This window comes from Engystomops pustulosus, chromosome 3, assembly GCF_040894005.1.
Source record: "Engystomops pustulosus chromosome 3, aEngPut4.maternal, whole genome shotgun sequence".
NCBI lineage: Eukaryota > Metazoa > Chordata > Amphibia > Anura > Leptodactylidae > Engystomops > Engystomops pustulosus.
In genome coordinates, this window is record NC_092413.1 from 129,756,737 (window position 1) to 129,773,153 (window position 16,417).

The 16,417-nt window shown below is 38.9% G+C and overlaps 1 protein-coding gene across 8 annotated transcripts in view; it reads left to right on the forward strand.

Annotated features, from left to right (window-relative positions):
• FILIP1 (filamin A interacting protein 1) overlaps positions 1-16,417 on the forward strand; it is a 130,038-nt gene that overhangs the window by 104,244 nt on the left and 9,377 nt on the right. For 6 of the 8 annotated variants that reach the window (XM_072142103.1, XM_072142102.1, XM_072142104.1 and 3 more), the window contains 2 exons: positions 2,070-2,243; positions 4,023-4,201. In XM_072142103.1, the coding sequence (XP_071998204.1) occupies positions 2,070-2,243; positions 4,023-4,201 (353 nt within the window). Of the gene's footprint in view, positions 1-1,970; positions 1,991-2,069; positions 2,244-4,022; positions 4,202-15,350; positions 15,514-16,417 lie in introns of those variants that run through there. The other 2 variants (XM_072142108.1, XM_072142109.1) reach the window with 2 other exon arrangements.

Sequence of the window (16,417 nt, forward strand, 5' to 3'; positions counted from 1 at the left end):
TTGGGGATTGAAATTTGAGAATTTTAATTCATGAGCAAACCCCTTTAATGCTTCAATATGCAAATTAATTTCTAAGGCTACTGGGGGCAAGGAGTAGGGTGGGACAGCTATGGGGGCTAAGGCTACTCCACAACCCCAGTACACACTACTGACCCACCTCTATGGCCCATCTCCAGCATCTTTTGAGCTCTGCACCAGCACAGTAGTTCGCTGCTGGCAACATGCTGCTGGGGAGCTCCTTAGCTCTCATCCCCCACCTTTGTGCTCCTGTATAGCTCCTCCCTCCCTCACTGTTGTCACAATGTGGAAGGAGCTGTATGGGAGCACAAAGGTGGGGGCTGAGAACTGAGGAGTGAGCAGTACATCAAGTTTTGTTTTTTGAAATGCATCCAAACCAAAGCCAACCCCTGGGACTAAACAGAGAATTCTATCAGGGTACAAGGCAAGTTAAAACACACAATTATATTGTAATGCAAAAGACATATTTGCAATGCAGCTGTGTTAGGCTTCTGAAACCTGTGTTTAGTGAAAATAAGGTCCCTCAAGCTGTTTATATCTGAGTGGTGCAGATTTGAAAATTGAGTGATATGTAAGGGGTTTCTAAAATTTCAAAGCTCATTAACAACAAAAATGATCCCCAAAAAGGTAAATTCTGGAATTTCCTTGAAAATATGGAAAACTAATGTCCGATTCGTAAGCCATGGGACATCAAAATAAGGTATGCAGACATTTTAAAATCATGAAAACATAAATCAGACATATGGGAAATGTTATTTAGTAGCTAGTTTGGGTGGTAAAATGATCTGTCTGAAAACAAGATAATTTTGAATTCTGAAAATGGTGAATTTTTCTAAACGTTCAAAAATTATAACCATTTAAAGCAACGCATGCCAGATTTAAAAAAAAAATGGGGCTGAGCCATAAGCTACAAAATGACCTTAAGGGATTAAGGCATTTTAAAGTATATTAAATTTTGCCTCAAAAATCTTCCCCTTTTGAGACTATCAAATCAAAGTTATGATTGTGCCTCTAACTGCCTAACAAAAAAATGCCCAATGAATATGGAATTTCATGAAGCAAAGTAATTGGCACTTTCTTTTTATGTATTAAAGGGGTTGCCATATTAAAGCTTTTTGTTAGGATCAAAAACACACAGAACAAATGGATTCCCATATCTCGGACTTAAACTTCATTGAAACCACTAAGGTTTTCATTGATCCATTGTACAGTATAGCTCCAAAGAATTCAGCAATGTTACTCTCCATTGGCCATATAATAAATCATGGCCAGAGATTTGCTGCAGCGCTCACAGAATTTCCCCCTCACTTTTGGTTTGACTATGAGAGTAAAGTTCAACTTATCCGCAAATAAAAATGATGGAGGAAAATCCAGACATGCATGTGCTCACTCCAAAAGTGCTATTTTGGAGTAGGGAACTTGCAACATATTTAAAAATATAGAATACTAAAAAACCTGACGGGATTATAAAAGTATTATGTGACACTGATCAAAATCTACCAAGGATCTATATAATAATGGTGTGAAAGGTACCTAAAATGCGAATAATTCATTACAATGAGTGCCAATACAAGTATAGTACCATCCATATAAACCTGACATAATATCCCAGGTATATTGTCAGTATCAAAGGAAGTGGACCACCATAGACGATGGACACAAGCCAACACCTGGGACCGGAGTCTAAGTGGCACCCGGTCTTCACCAGAGCCCGCCGCAAAGCAGATTGGTCTTGCTGCGACGTGGAACCTCCAGGTCGTTCAATATCTATTTTGAAGAAGTTAAATAAATGACTGGTTTTGTGCATTAACCATGTGCAAGGAATAGAAGCTGTATGTGGACACTACACAGGGATACCTCCTAGCAACATGTCATGCAATCTGACTGCAGCCGTCTGTTTTTGGCAATGTGAAGTGTATTTGTGAAGAAGTTCCAGTTGAACTAACGGAGGGCTTTAGCTCTTGTACTAAATGTCAGTTTATCAGGAGTGATTTAAGCATGTGTTATATAATCTGCTGCTCCTCTTATTATATCGTGTTTCATTCCCACAGGCTAGAGAGGATGTTATCCATATGCTGAAGACAGAGAGAACTAAACCTGAACTTTTGGAAGCACATTATGGGTTTTCAGCTCCTGAGAATGTACTGAGGTTACTGCACAGAGATGCTATACTTGCAAAGGATAAGTCCATAGGAGAAGATGTCTATGAGAAGCCAATGGCAGAGGTACAGTGCTTATACTGACTTCCAGAATCTCATTTCTCTATTTAGGATTTGTTAGTTAAAATATTAATTTACAAGGACTTTCATTTCTTTGCTTTCATAACTCACATAGATTGTCCTGACATGTACTGTACAACAATCTGAACAATTATGACTAATTTATACATGAGGGAATGTCAAAATGACTGTCAATTCCGGTCTGTTAATATTGTAATATTTAAATGATACATATGTATATATATTATCTTATTAATTTTTTGGGTTGGTCTATTTCTATAACATAAGGTAGATTCTGACATACTCAAACTCATAGCTAACATTTATTAATACATATGAAGCCATTTGGTTTTAAGGGTCAGTTTACCTTTAAGAAATTGATATGCTGTCCTGAAAACTCTATGTACTTGATGGCATCTTCAAAGCCTTCACTCAATAGTGTCAGAGTATATTAATAATACCCACATCACAGTAATGCTATCATGTCTCCCTGCCCTCTTCATAAAAAGTAAGCTTGCTTACAGCTATGGCATATGCAGTGGTATAGTATGTGTATATATACAGCATATATATTACAAATGATATTAATAATTGACGTATTTACTTTTTAACTGTCACACGTTATATGTTAAAGGTTATTAATTTTGTATTGGATCAATGGACTAATTGCCATCATTTACCCGTGTATTATAATAGTATTATATAATATTGTTACTAATTTATATTATCACTAACACTAATACTGTGGTTTAAAAGAAAATCATTAATCTATTGCCTGTAATCAGTGCCAGTAGGAATCTATAGTTTGTATAATCTATATTCAGTGGCTGAGGGGGTCAGTGATCTATTATTTGTAATCAATAGCTATATGTGTTCTATAATCTTCATAATAAATACCCATTGTAGGTTATAATCATGAGATGCTATACAGTCTATGCACTGTACATGAAGTTGTTCGGTGGACGGCCTATAGCACCTTTTGTATGTGGCACAATACCTGAAGCTATTACATTTCTATAGATATATTTCAATTAGGAATATATGATACTGGAAACTATATGTTGTTTCCTGTAAAATTATTTGTTATGCAGTTTGTTGTTAATTTGCACTTTTTCAAATTTTAAATTATGCAATTAAGTTTTCCAGAGTAGGAAATAGCAAACTATGCCTTCAATGTTACCCTAAATAAAGCAGCTTCTATACACCAATGCCTGATTAATATGCAGGTTAATAGCCAAACCAGTTAGTCTTTTCCAAAAATGAAACTTGAAGAACCAGGCTCCGGTAGATGGAACACAATTGTGCACCTGTATTAATTCTATGCAATCTCTGGCCCAATGTTTTTAGTGTGTGCTAGTATTTGAATCATTTGATAGTTGGTTGGGCAGGAAGAGCCTGGTGCAGGGCTATACAGTGGGCCTGCACACTGCGCTTGAAGGGGCGCAAGCTAGGGTGCAGGTATGGTGCCGAAGCCTCCTGATAGATCCGTCGAGTGTCGGGTGTGGGGGCACAATCATACACTGGCGCACTTAGTGTCGGCGTATGATTTCCTGATTTCTGGAGCTACTTTTTGAGACTTTTTTGTCTCATCTGTCAAACTGAAAAGTCGCAACAAAAATCACAACTTAAATGATAAGTCAAAAAAGACTCAAAATTAGTACAAAAAAACAGACAACATGGTGATAAATTCTGCTAATGTGAAAAATGTGGCTTACCATGTTACTATATCCTTATCTTAGCTTTTTTAACAAATGAAATCATCAAGCCTTTTATTATTATTCACAGCTGGACAGACTTGAAGAAAAGCAGAAAGAAACTTACAGACGTATGTTAGAGCAGCTACTTCTGGCAGAGAAGTGTCATCGTAGGACTGTGTATGAACTGGAAAACGAGAAACGGAAGCACACGGACTACATGAATAAGAGTGATGACTTTACCAACTTGTTGGAACAAGAACGCGAAAGGTATGCTGTGAAACACTAATGCTGTGATATAGCATGCACACTTTCCTGTTCATCCCTCATGTTGTTCCACCTACACCCCTACAATCCAAACTATTAATCAGTTCCCTCTATGAATTCAGTTCTTTCCAGAAATTCCCAAATTTCGCTAAACATGCAGGCTAAACTGCCTCTCTATTGAATTATGTGTGCCAATTTCATTGGTAGGACCTGCATGTGATGGGTAAGCCCTAATCATTGGAAGACTAACCCCTCTCAATGTCTTTAGTACATGCGCAAGTATTTGAAACATTGGATAGTAAAACAAAAGCTCTGAAAAGTTTTTATTTTGCAGAGAAAAAAATTTGAGAAGTAAAACAGAATGAAACAGGTAAAGGGTAGAGTAATTTGCTCAAATTTGAGTCTGTAAACTTGGTGGTTACAAACAGTCTGACAAGAAGCAACAGGGTCAATGGTTGTACTAATGGTCTCTCTAACTCTTTAGGGCATGACTCAACCCAAAAAAGCTAAAATTTTAAGACTTTACATAACATTGAATGGTCCCAAACTTGCAAAAGGGCTTTTCCAGACCAAAAAAACTACCAGCAGTGTACGCAAGAAAATTAAAATTTTCGCAACAATAATGACCATAACATTAGGTTTTCATACATACTGACCTAATGATTGACTGCACTGTTTACTTGTCAGTACATCGGAAATGTAACCAAAGGAGACCACAGGATTATGGTACCAGGGGCATTTTAAAGGTGAGTAGGATATTTAATGCCATAAGCAGCTGTTAAATGTTTATTTTGTATGGAAAACCCTTTTAAATTTCACTCCTTTAGGAAATCTACTACTTTGAAAATCATTAGTTAAACCAAGCATACCTCTGTTTAGCTGTCTGCACCCTGATGCAATTGATTTTTTAATAATGCAAATTAACACACAGGGCGCTCTGGCTGCTGCTGATTATGCACGCCTCCTGCATGCTGTGTATTATATCCACACCCTCCCATTCCGCAGTTCATGAGAGCTGGTGACGTCCACCGGCTCTTGGGAACTTTTGCGCAGCTGTCTCTTGTTCGAATAGCGCAGCCAGCTGCTTCTCAGGTGAAGTCACTGGCTCTGGGGAACTGCTGAATGGGAGGATGTGGGTATAATACATAGCATGCAGCAGGCGTGCATAGTTACCAACACTTAGAGCACCCTGTGTGATAATTTAAAAAGCAATTTTTTTTTTAAGAAACCACAAGGTTTTATTGATAACCAACATAAGATCCTGCATCAGGGAGCATGCAGCTAGACAGAGGTATGCTTGGTTTAACTAGAGATATTTTAGTAGTAGATTTCCTTTAAAACCGTATTGAACATAAACATTTATTGAAGTGTTTGCACCGATTTTCTGTCTGACACTGAAAAGAACATGCATACTGCTTGCACATGTATTTACGAATACGAATGTTTTGTCACGACTGCACTATGCCCCCTGTGCCACAAAATTCTGCACCTAAAGGGGCATTTTGATGCATAGTCGGACGCACAACACATTTATTACTCCGAATTTCACAGAATTGTGTTGCAAGCTCTATGTTAAAGGTGCACCAAAAAAATGGTGCATACTTCCAGAGCAGTGCAGGGAGCACCAGATTAATGCAGAGCGTACACAGCTTTGATTAATATGACGCCCTCAGCACACTCCACAGGCAAACTGCACGGAGTACAGACTGCACTCATTTTGATAAATGTGGGCGAATGTCTTTTTATTATTCATGCTTGATAGAGAGCTTTTCAGATGAGGTTTGCTTGATGTAAACCAGCTACAAAACTAAAAGTTCCCATTTAATTGGTTCCTTAATCTTATTACTATAATAAGATGTTATCAATTCTTTGAAATGTAATAATCTGGAAACACAAGAGACAACTTTCTGAATGCTATTAGCATCTTGCGATAGCCTCACAGGCAGAGTATGCCTTTTTTGTGTCATACCTGTTTCTGAAGACATCTTTTATCACCAAACAAGTCAAGATTTTGCAATATGCTATTGTATTACTGGCAATAAAAGCTCAATTGGACCGTTCCCCTTCTCACCCTATATAACTTATTACAAATCTTGAGAATAAATCTGCTAATAATCATTGTTCTCAGTTTGTTCTCAGGACGAGTTGTGAAATTTAAATTGCAAATAATCCATCAAATCCATCCAACAAATTTGAACTTGTAGCTTTAGTGATTTTTTCTTTATAGCATACATTTTTTGACCCTGCTGAACAGCTCATTCACAGAGGTCATTAATTACCCATAAGCCCCCCTCCCGCAAATTATGTTTGTTTGAAGGGACTCTACCGCTTCCACCATGTAATATAAAAGATTTGTGCAGTAGCACTTCCCCCCTTCCGCAGGGTGAGATTACAGAGTGAGTAGGGGGAGGGTGAGAAATGCTTCTGCACAGTTCAAAAGCCTGTGAAGTTACAGCATGGCGGGGTTCTGGTAATGCCTTCCCTAGACCCATTCTGGATCATTAGCATAATTTTAAGTTGATTTTAGAAGGAAGCTATTGATAACACATGTAACTCATGTACTACAATAACGGTGCCTGGATCTATGAGTAAGTGTCCCCGGTTTATCATGCTTGATTTTGATGGTAGATTTCCTTTAGTCAAATAGTCATGTACATTCAGTAACGGCTTCACATACATTACATTAAGACGAGAACATATGTAAGTACAAAATGCCCTGGCTTGTTGACTTCTCATGAACTCTTGTGCAGGTTTAACCAAGTCACACCTGGAAGAGATTTGGTCCGGCAGCAAAGTACACATACTCAATTATTAAGAGGTGGAGGTTCTTAGTAAATTGAGAGCACATGAACGATAATAACGTAGAAGATGGGTTTATACTTTGTGGATTTATATTTTGATTTCAGCACTAAAATCCACAGCAAATTACTGTATAATAATAAGCTTTTGAAAATACATCAGAAAAAATTAAATTTTAAAAAAGAGCATTGCCAAGAAACTCAAGATTGAGTTCTGCAATGCTTGGCCTAACTCATACTATCATCTATACCCTCGAAAAGCCTACAGTTATACAATGCATGAACACTTCTTCATGATATCATCTTCTTAAGCAATAATGTATTTTATACTTTCTATGATTTAGAGGGGTAGTAGTGGAGAAATTGTTCATTTTGTTCCTTAACAGGTGTAAGACAGCTATTTCTAACATTCTCCCCTACAAACACAATGGGGCACATTTACTAAGAAAGTCAGAAACTTCACTAAAAGTGCTCTGGCTGTGTATAATGCTCGGTGCGACTGATTCATTAAAGGGCACCTGCCACCACAAATCTACCTATAAAGGTAGATTGGGTGGTAGGTGGATCAATGGGACGTGAGAATAGCCCTTTTAAGGGCTAATCCTCACGTCCCTGCACTTTTTTGATAACTTTAATTTGATATTTATTCAAATTTACTTATGCGGCTACCGGGGCGTGGAGTAGCCCCATATGAGATTACACAAGGCGGCTACCCTGCGCGGTCACAATTCCGAAACAGGCGCGGGCCAGCTCCTCTGCGCATGCGCAGACGGCAGGATCGCCGGAAGAGGGCGCGCAGCTGCGCGGAGCTGCGCGCCGAAGATGGGTGAGTAGGAGGGGTAAAGTGGCTACCGGGGCGTGGAGTAGCCGCCTCGTGTAATCTCATATGCGGCTACTCCACGCCCCGGTAGCCACATAAGTAAATTTGAATAAATATCAAATTAAAGTTATCAAAAAAGTGCAGGGACGTGAGGATTAGCCCTTAAAAGGGCTATCCTCACGTCCCATTGATCCACCTACCACCCAATCTACCTTTATAGGTAGATTTGTGGTGGTAGGTTCCCTTTAAGAACATGCACCAGAAATCATGAATCTGTCGCTTCCCTGCATTGGCCCGACAGAGTTCACCAACTTTTTTGTGGTGCACCGTTAACATAGGGTATGTGATAGACTTTGCATGTTAAATCTGACACACAGTCCAACTGAGCGCTGGAACGCCCCCTTATTTGTATCACATGTATCACATGTATCACCTGTCAGAAAACAGGTGCAGAGCCCTTAGTAAATGTGCCCCAATAAAACAAAGTAGAGTAAACCTGTGACAATGGGGCAGATTTACTTACCCGTTCCATTCGCGATCCAGCGGCGCGTTCTCTGCGGTGGATTGGGGTCTTCCGGCGATTCACTAAGGCAGCTCCTCCGACGTCCACCAGGTGCCGCTGCTGCGCTGAAGTCCACCGAGGTCCGCCGGAGTTCACGATCCATTGCTGGGTGCAGGTAAGTGTGTGGCCAGCGACAATTTTTAAAAATGTTTTTTTTTTTTTTCTGAATCCGTCGGGTTTTTGTTCGTCCACACCCCCCGATTTCCGTTGCGTGCACGCCGGCGCCAGTGCGCCACAATCCGATCGCATGCACCAAAAACCCGGGGCAATTCAGGGAAAATTCGAGTAACCCGCCATAAAAACGCGATTCGGGCCCTTAGTAAATGACCCCCAATGTCTTTTCTCCCATGAAAACAAAAGCATTAGGAGTTTAACTTCAACTTTCCAAACCATTTGTCCTCCTCATCAGAGAAGCATTGGGAAGGGGTCTAGTGGCACATGTTAGTCACAAAAGTCAGCAATCACAAAAATCAAATCCAACAAGTCACCTAATGAGCACCGCCATCTTGGCTTATGATTGGCGCCTCCTCTCATGACATTATTTAAGGGTGCCAACCAGATACTTTGACAGTTTGGAGCCTGTAAGAGGCTCTCATAGTGATTCTGCATTATATTTTACAGTCTGCTGAGTCAGACTGTAATGCAGAAGCAGTTTATTCACAATACAGTTGTTGCAATACAGTTGTTTTGTAGCATAATGACCAAGGCAAGGTGTTCTTTACCTTGTTGTAATGTTAGATGCAACATTTATGTGTGTGTGATTTTGCATAAAATGTTCAGGTTTTCCCTATTTGATAGTTGCATTATTAGAACAAGTGTTCTAAATCATTAGCATTATGTATGGCTTTGTGATTGGTTATCACTTGTTGTAAATATTTGGTTTGTGAATTTTAGTTTATATCCTGACTAAGGACCGTATGGATTTGAAATGTGTAGGTATGGCAGTCTCAGGCCAATATTTCTGTGCAAGCTGTAATTATGGAAGCCTGAATAAAAGCCAATTTTAACAAAAAAAATGGCTGAAGCATTCTTCAACACGTTTTGCTGACTTGAGTTGAATACAAAGTATTGTACCCCTCAGGCTACATTCACACGATGTATGCCCGACGTACCGTAGTACGACGGGCATACATCGGCGCCAGGGAGAGGAGCAGGGGATGAGCCTGCTAACCCCCGCCCCTCTCCATAGGAATACACAGCGCACAGCACCATGTTCCATCAAAAGATACGACGTACGGCACCGTGAGGCCTTTGAAGTGTGTGGGTACACAGCTAAACCTACAGAGGCTGTCTGTATTGTACTGTCTGCCTCCTACCCCTCCCCATTCTCCTGCAATGCAAGATAAGCTAGAGGGAATTGTCTGACCATAGTCAGAAGATTTACAGTCAGATCCTGGGGAAACCAATATTCTGCTCCAAGAAAATACACCAATTTTTATTTTGTGCACCTTTAAAATATAGTGTGCCACACAATTCTGTGTAACGGATACTTTATAAATAAATGTGCAAGAAGTTTGCACTGAAAGGATTTTCAAAATCAGACAAAAAACTGGTGGAGGGGCTTTAACCCCTTGCCGACTTGTGATGTAGTACTATGTCACATGCTAACTGCGGGCTATGGAGAGGGCTCACGTTCTAAGCCCTCTCCATACAATGTGGGTGTTTGCTGCATATGTGCAATTTGCACATTGTAATGAATGATGAGGATAATCCCCAAAGACTGCCATTCAGTAGTATGGCACTATATGGTAGGTTCAATCAGACAACCGAGGATTAAAGTACCCAAGGAGGTCTGAAAAATAGTAAAAAATAAAAATAAAAAAAGTAAAAAAAATATATATTAAAAAAAAATAAAAATTCAAATCACCCCCCTAGAACAGATATAAAAATAAACAGTAAAAATAATGAACATGTTAGGTATTTTCGCATCCCAAAATGTCTCATCTATCAAAATATACTAATGGTTATAAATAAAGAGTGAAAATCACAAACACATTAGGTATCGCCACATCCGAAAATGCCCAATCTATCAATGCGTTTAACTCCGAAAAAATACCACACTTTTTGCCATTTTGAAAAATATTAAAAATCCAATAAAAATTGATCAAAAGCTTTACACTGCTAAAATGATAGCATTGAAAAGGCCATCAAAAGTTGCCAAAACTCACACCACACACAGCTCAGTACTCAGTTATTAGCGCCAGAAGATGGCAAAATGATTAATTTTTTTTTCTTGTACAGAAGGTTTTAGTTTTTGTAAATGTATGAAAACATTATAAAACCTTTACAAATTTGGTATCCACCTGATCATACTGACCCAAAGAATGAAGTAGACATGTCATTTGGGCGCACAGTGAAAGCCATAAAATCCAAGCACACAAAAATATGGAACAAATGCGTTTTTTCACCATTTTCACTGCATTTGGGATTTTTATTCCTCTTCCCAGTACATGGCATGGATATTAAATACCCTCACTATAAAGTGTAATTTGTTACACAGAAAACAAGCCCACATACAGCTATTTACATGGAAAAATAAAAAAGTTATACATTATTGAAGGTGGGGAGTAAAAAATGGAAACGCAAAAAAACAAAAAGGACCTTGGCAGGAAGGGGTTATTATGTGTGGCCGGTGTGTGAGATTTTCTATAGATATTGCTGTGAGCAAGACTGTTGATGCTTCAACAAAAGCAAATTCTTATTAAAAACTTATATGTAGTATTTTTTCCCAACCATGCTATGAATTGCAAGAAAAAGTTCCCTGAGACATTTTCAGCTCTGACTTGGACATGAATGGTTAACAACTTACTGTAGTAAAAGGCAGAATAAGTTAGGACCTTAGAAACCAAATTGATCAAGGTTTTTTGGATGGCTATCTTCTTCTGCTGTCTCATATAACCTCCTCTGAGCAAACTGCATATTGGCTGTGCTGTGATAAAACATTCTTGTATCTTTAGTCATCCTGGCACCCAGATGCTTCTGGCTGTTCTTCTAGTGATGTCATCTTGAAACTGCATCACCTGCAAAGGAAAGTGATCTGCAAGCAATAAAGAACACAGTAACTGTAAAGAAGAATTGTTTTGTATGTGTAACAGGCTTGGGGCTTGTACTGTGTTATTTGAGCTGATCAAGCTGCCTTCTAGATAAAGAAAAAGAACAGAACTTAGTTAAAGGGGTATTCCCATTACAGCAAATTAATGTCATTATTTTTATGATAAAAAGTTATACAATTGTCCAATATACTTTTTGTATCAATTCTTTACAGTTTTCTAGATCTCTGCTTGCTGTCATTATATAGAAAGCTGCTATGTTTACTACTAGTGGATAGAAATCTGACCATAGTCACACAGGTGCACGGCTCGTTATATCATACAGCTCTGATTACTATCTGAGATAATGAGCTGTGCACCTGTGTGACCATGGTCAGATTTTTGTCCACTCGTAATAAACATAGAAGCTTTCCATAGAATGACAGCAAGCAGGGTTCTAGAAATCCATGAGGGATTGATACAGAAAGTATATTGGAAAATTGTGTAACTTTTTATCATAAAAACAATACCAACAATTTGCTGAAATGGGAATACCCTTTTAAGACTAGTTTTATATGTCAAACCATTTTACTGCCAGGATCTGAATTGCAACATAGAAGTTTTGGAGTCTTGAAGCATTTTTCCGAACAGGAGAAAAATTGGCTTCAAGTGGGGTTTAGCTTTCCTCTAGAATGATCTACAGCTAGTCATCAATAGGTAATTATATCAATAGTATCAATGATAGGCAGGTCTATTTATCCTGCAATCTCTGTTACTAAAAGTAAATTTTAGATTCTGTGCTCTCACATGTAAAAAAACAGAGACCCAGTAGGAATGTCCTCAACACTTCTAACAACATGAAGGAGAACAAGTTGAAATTCAAAAACGCTACAAAAAAACTGAAAAGAACTCAAAACGCCATGATTATGATATGGGGCACCATATGGGGTTATGATATGGGGCACCATTTAAAGAAAAAACTCTGATATTCACTGTATGCGTCTGCAATGTAGATCAGGATGAGGGTAAGACTTGACCTTTAATGGTGACCAATGTTTCCAGCTGTGAAATAAGAATGACAAGTTCATAGTCTATAGCTCCCTATGGAAAAGCAAACTCTTTACCCACTACTACACATAGAAATCTACAACACACTTTTACTGAGCCACTAAATGCACTCTGAATAACATAAGAATATGAGTAGCATATTAAAGGGATTATCCGGGTATATAAAGTTGCGTATGTCCGGGCTGGGGAGGACTATTTAAAAATTATAAAGGTGTACTTACCCCCTCCAGCGCCACTGATGTCCCGCGCCGTGGTCCGTTTGATCCATGCCCCTGTTTGTTTACAGGGGCACAGAAGCAGCGCACAGCTTCCGGGACGTGATGTGGCCGGCTCCTCCAATCCGTCCCTATCTCTCAGCGTTGTAAGCGCTGGGAGATGGTGTCGGATGGGAGCTTCCGGCCGGCTGGAAGTTCCCTGTGTGCCCTTGTAAACAAACCGGCGCACAGATGAGACGGACCGCGGCGCAAGATAATAGCCCAGCCCGGCCCTAAGTAAATTTTTATACCTGGATAACCCCTTTAAGAATTTTTATTTTGAAACTTGTTTATAACCAAATAATATGTATATAGCTTCATGCTGTAAATACTGTTTGCCTGCCATATCAGAGGCAGAAGCCTCTTGATTTATCGAGCTGCGAACATGCAGCGGCGGGGCTATCATACGCTGGCGCTCGTGCCCCAATACGCCCCAATGCCTCTGCAGAAATTAATTCTGGGTGATAATTCACTAGACTATTACAAAGCTTGACAATACCTCAGTACTTTATAAATCTAAGGGGGTCATTTGTCTTTTCTTGTTTTTTCTGACTTTTGGACTTGTTTGATTTATCTTGGTGGTTGATATATCAGGCAGCTGTGTCTATAGGGTTTTTGAAGAAAAGTTTGAGACTTTTGTGCGAATTTTGAATAAAAAGTCGCACAAAAGTCTCAAACTTTTCTTCAACTTCTAAAGTTGACTCACAACTGGATTTTAAAGATATATCAGGCACAACACTGATGAATTCTTGCGCAGCTAGTTTTGCTAGGCGAGTGGAAAAGTCACAGATTTGGGCGCAGATATATATAATGTGCACAAAGAATTTGCAAAAATAAAAGAAAAAAATAAGAAAATTTGAAGATAAATGACCCCCTAAGAATCATACAAGGTCTTCCATGAGTAATTTGGGGCTTATTTAAACAAAATCTACCATGTGATTCATATCTTATAAATGAGCATAAGAATATGCTGTAAGTGCTCTGCGGACGTCATCAGAGCCCTTCCAGGCTCCAGGTGCTGCAGACTCCTGCTGGATGGAGCACTTGCAGCACATTAGCATGTTATTAAAACATTGTTTTAGACAAAAAGGATACCATAAAAACCTATTGTAAGACCAGATTCAGGCTGCAAAGTAGATTCACTTTGTGACACTGCTATAAAAGGTATGAATCAGACGGTGGATTTCCTTTAAAGTGACACTTGCCATTTCTGGTTGGGATTCAAACTTAACTCTGGAAGGATTCCAAAACTGTTGGGTCTTATATTCTGTAGTGGGATTAGCTATAAATAACGCCATGTGGTATTTCATCTTAGACTTCCAAGAAAAGACACTGCTATAAAGTACCTTAACCATGTGCTGCAGCAGGTACTAGGTGTCTAGGGATCATGTAATACATCAAAGCAGAACAAAGTATCTTTTTGCTTATTTGCTTTTGTTAGTTCCTTTACTGTAGCACACCCTGTGAAGCTGGCACGTAAATCATGAACTTTCCTAGCAGGTGATACAATATCTTACAATACATATCAAATGTCAATGCTAAGATGTGATTTTTGCATTGTGCACTTACTTTTATAGATGGGAATTTCCTATTGGGTTCTAAACTAGTTAACTATCGCTGGCTGGCAGACCACCAAAACCTTGAAGTGACTGCTTTCTTAGTGCTTTTAGTCAATCTTCTTCAAAAACTGCTCCCACTACATCATCTGAATGGAACCTGCAGTTTGTTTTGGCATTAACCCTTCCCCTGCAGGAGGGGCTTTTTGTATGTAGAACATGAGGCTTCAGTAGGGGTGAAAGCTAATCTCCCATTGGCTGTGTGTCTGATAGAGGTGACTGATGCCTCCCGAGCTGCCGCCTGGGTGCCTTCTTTGTGAAATCTGGGGGAAACAAAGCATTGATGCTAGTCTGTTGTGTTACCGCACAGCCATGTATTTTGTTATATAACAACAACCACGTTATGTAACCTTGTGTTATGTAACACACAAAAATTCTCTCTGTAAGAACAAGAACTACACGCAGGTCATTATCCTCACATCATTACACAAATAGGACAGAAAACTGATTTCTATTGTCACCCCTCTATTAGATTTCTAGATGGGAATAGCCCTCTGCTTGAATTTGCATGACAAATCCTAATGCTAACATGGTGCAGTGCAAACACATGAATCATGTTCCCTCTACTCCTTGCTATCAGCTGAAGGCTTCAGACTACTGTTTGGTAGTATAATATAGTAGGAATTATACACAATAACACCCAATAAATAGATCCGAATAGTTATCTAATGAAATTAATGCCAAAGTATATAACAGCACATGCAAAGTTTTAGTGTATTAAACACATATTGTACAGTATATGGAGGTACATATGCTTGAGGACTTTGATATTAGATGGTGTATCTAGAAGCAATTGAAATAAAAAGGCAGACCTACATTTCCTTTTTCCTAAAGTCCTATTTTCAGCTACTTTACTATGATTGATATTTTGTGGAAGAGACTTTATATGCAACGTCAGTCTTTTCAGAAATGTGTTGTAGAGAAGTTTCAGTGTTTTCCTTGTGTTTGGGGGTTTGCTGCTCCACCCCTCCACAACGGGTGAATGTGCACAATAATGAAGCATGTAAGAGGGGATGACATCACCAGTCAGTGGTCCCAGCTTCTATGCACAGCAGTCACCTTTTATTGTCCTCATGACATGGTTGGAATGTGTTGGCAAATTCCCTAGAGAAGTGAAGCCAGAAAATATCTTGTTAAGGTTTCCGAGGAGAATAAACTGTCTGCTAAGGTAAGAAGGGTCCAGATCTGGTTCACTTTAAGACATGCTGCTTGTGATCATGAGTGAGCTCTTTTGTCCACACAGTCCTTTCTTGCTTTTTGGCAGTGTGATTCCTCCTGCAGGCTGTGAAGATGGTGCAGCAGTTGTGATGAATCAAAGCCATAGTAGAAAATGCATTAAATGAAATATAATTGAAGAGTGTGCAGTACCCTATACAAATGATGTTTAGCAATTGTATTATTATAGCCTCATTATTGATTTATGTGTATGTATAATGGTAGAGCACTAACTCATTTGCTTATTGTATATGTACTGTTGGTGAATTATTGATTTATTCATTGGTTTTATATACACATTGTATATATCTTATTACTCTTTAACATTCTGCATATATGGAGTTATAAATAACCATGAAAATCAAATACTTTACAGGTTTATGTTTTAACTGTGGTTTAGTTAAATGTCATGTCTTGCCAAATTTTGTCTCATTTAAATCAGTTTTGAAATTTGTTATTTTCTACTATTAATGCTCTATTATCTTTTGCTGATTATGGAGGCTGCCATCTTGGCTGAACTCTAGTAATAGCATTTAATGGCATGCTATACAGCAACCTCCAGGATATAGTAGTGTGTAGACTTTGTAATAAAAAAGTGACAAAGAAAATGAAACATTTTTTTTATTAATTCCTAACAATGGGGCAGATTTACTCACTCATCTGTAAGAGCTCACCAAAAGTGCATTGTCCCACAATAATGGACTCTTTCGCGATTCACTAAGATTGTGCGCCCAATATCCTGCATGTGTCACTTCCCCGCTCTGGTCCGACAGAGTCCACCTTACATTACATTACAAAAGCCCCTGCTGACTCCATCACTGTCACCAACTCTCTGGTAGGGTAAGGAAGGGAAGATG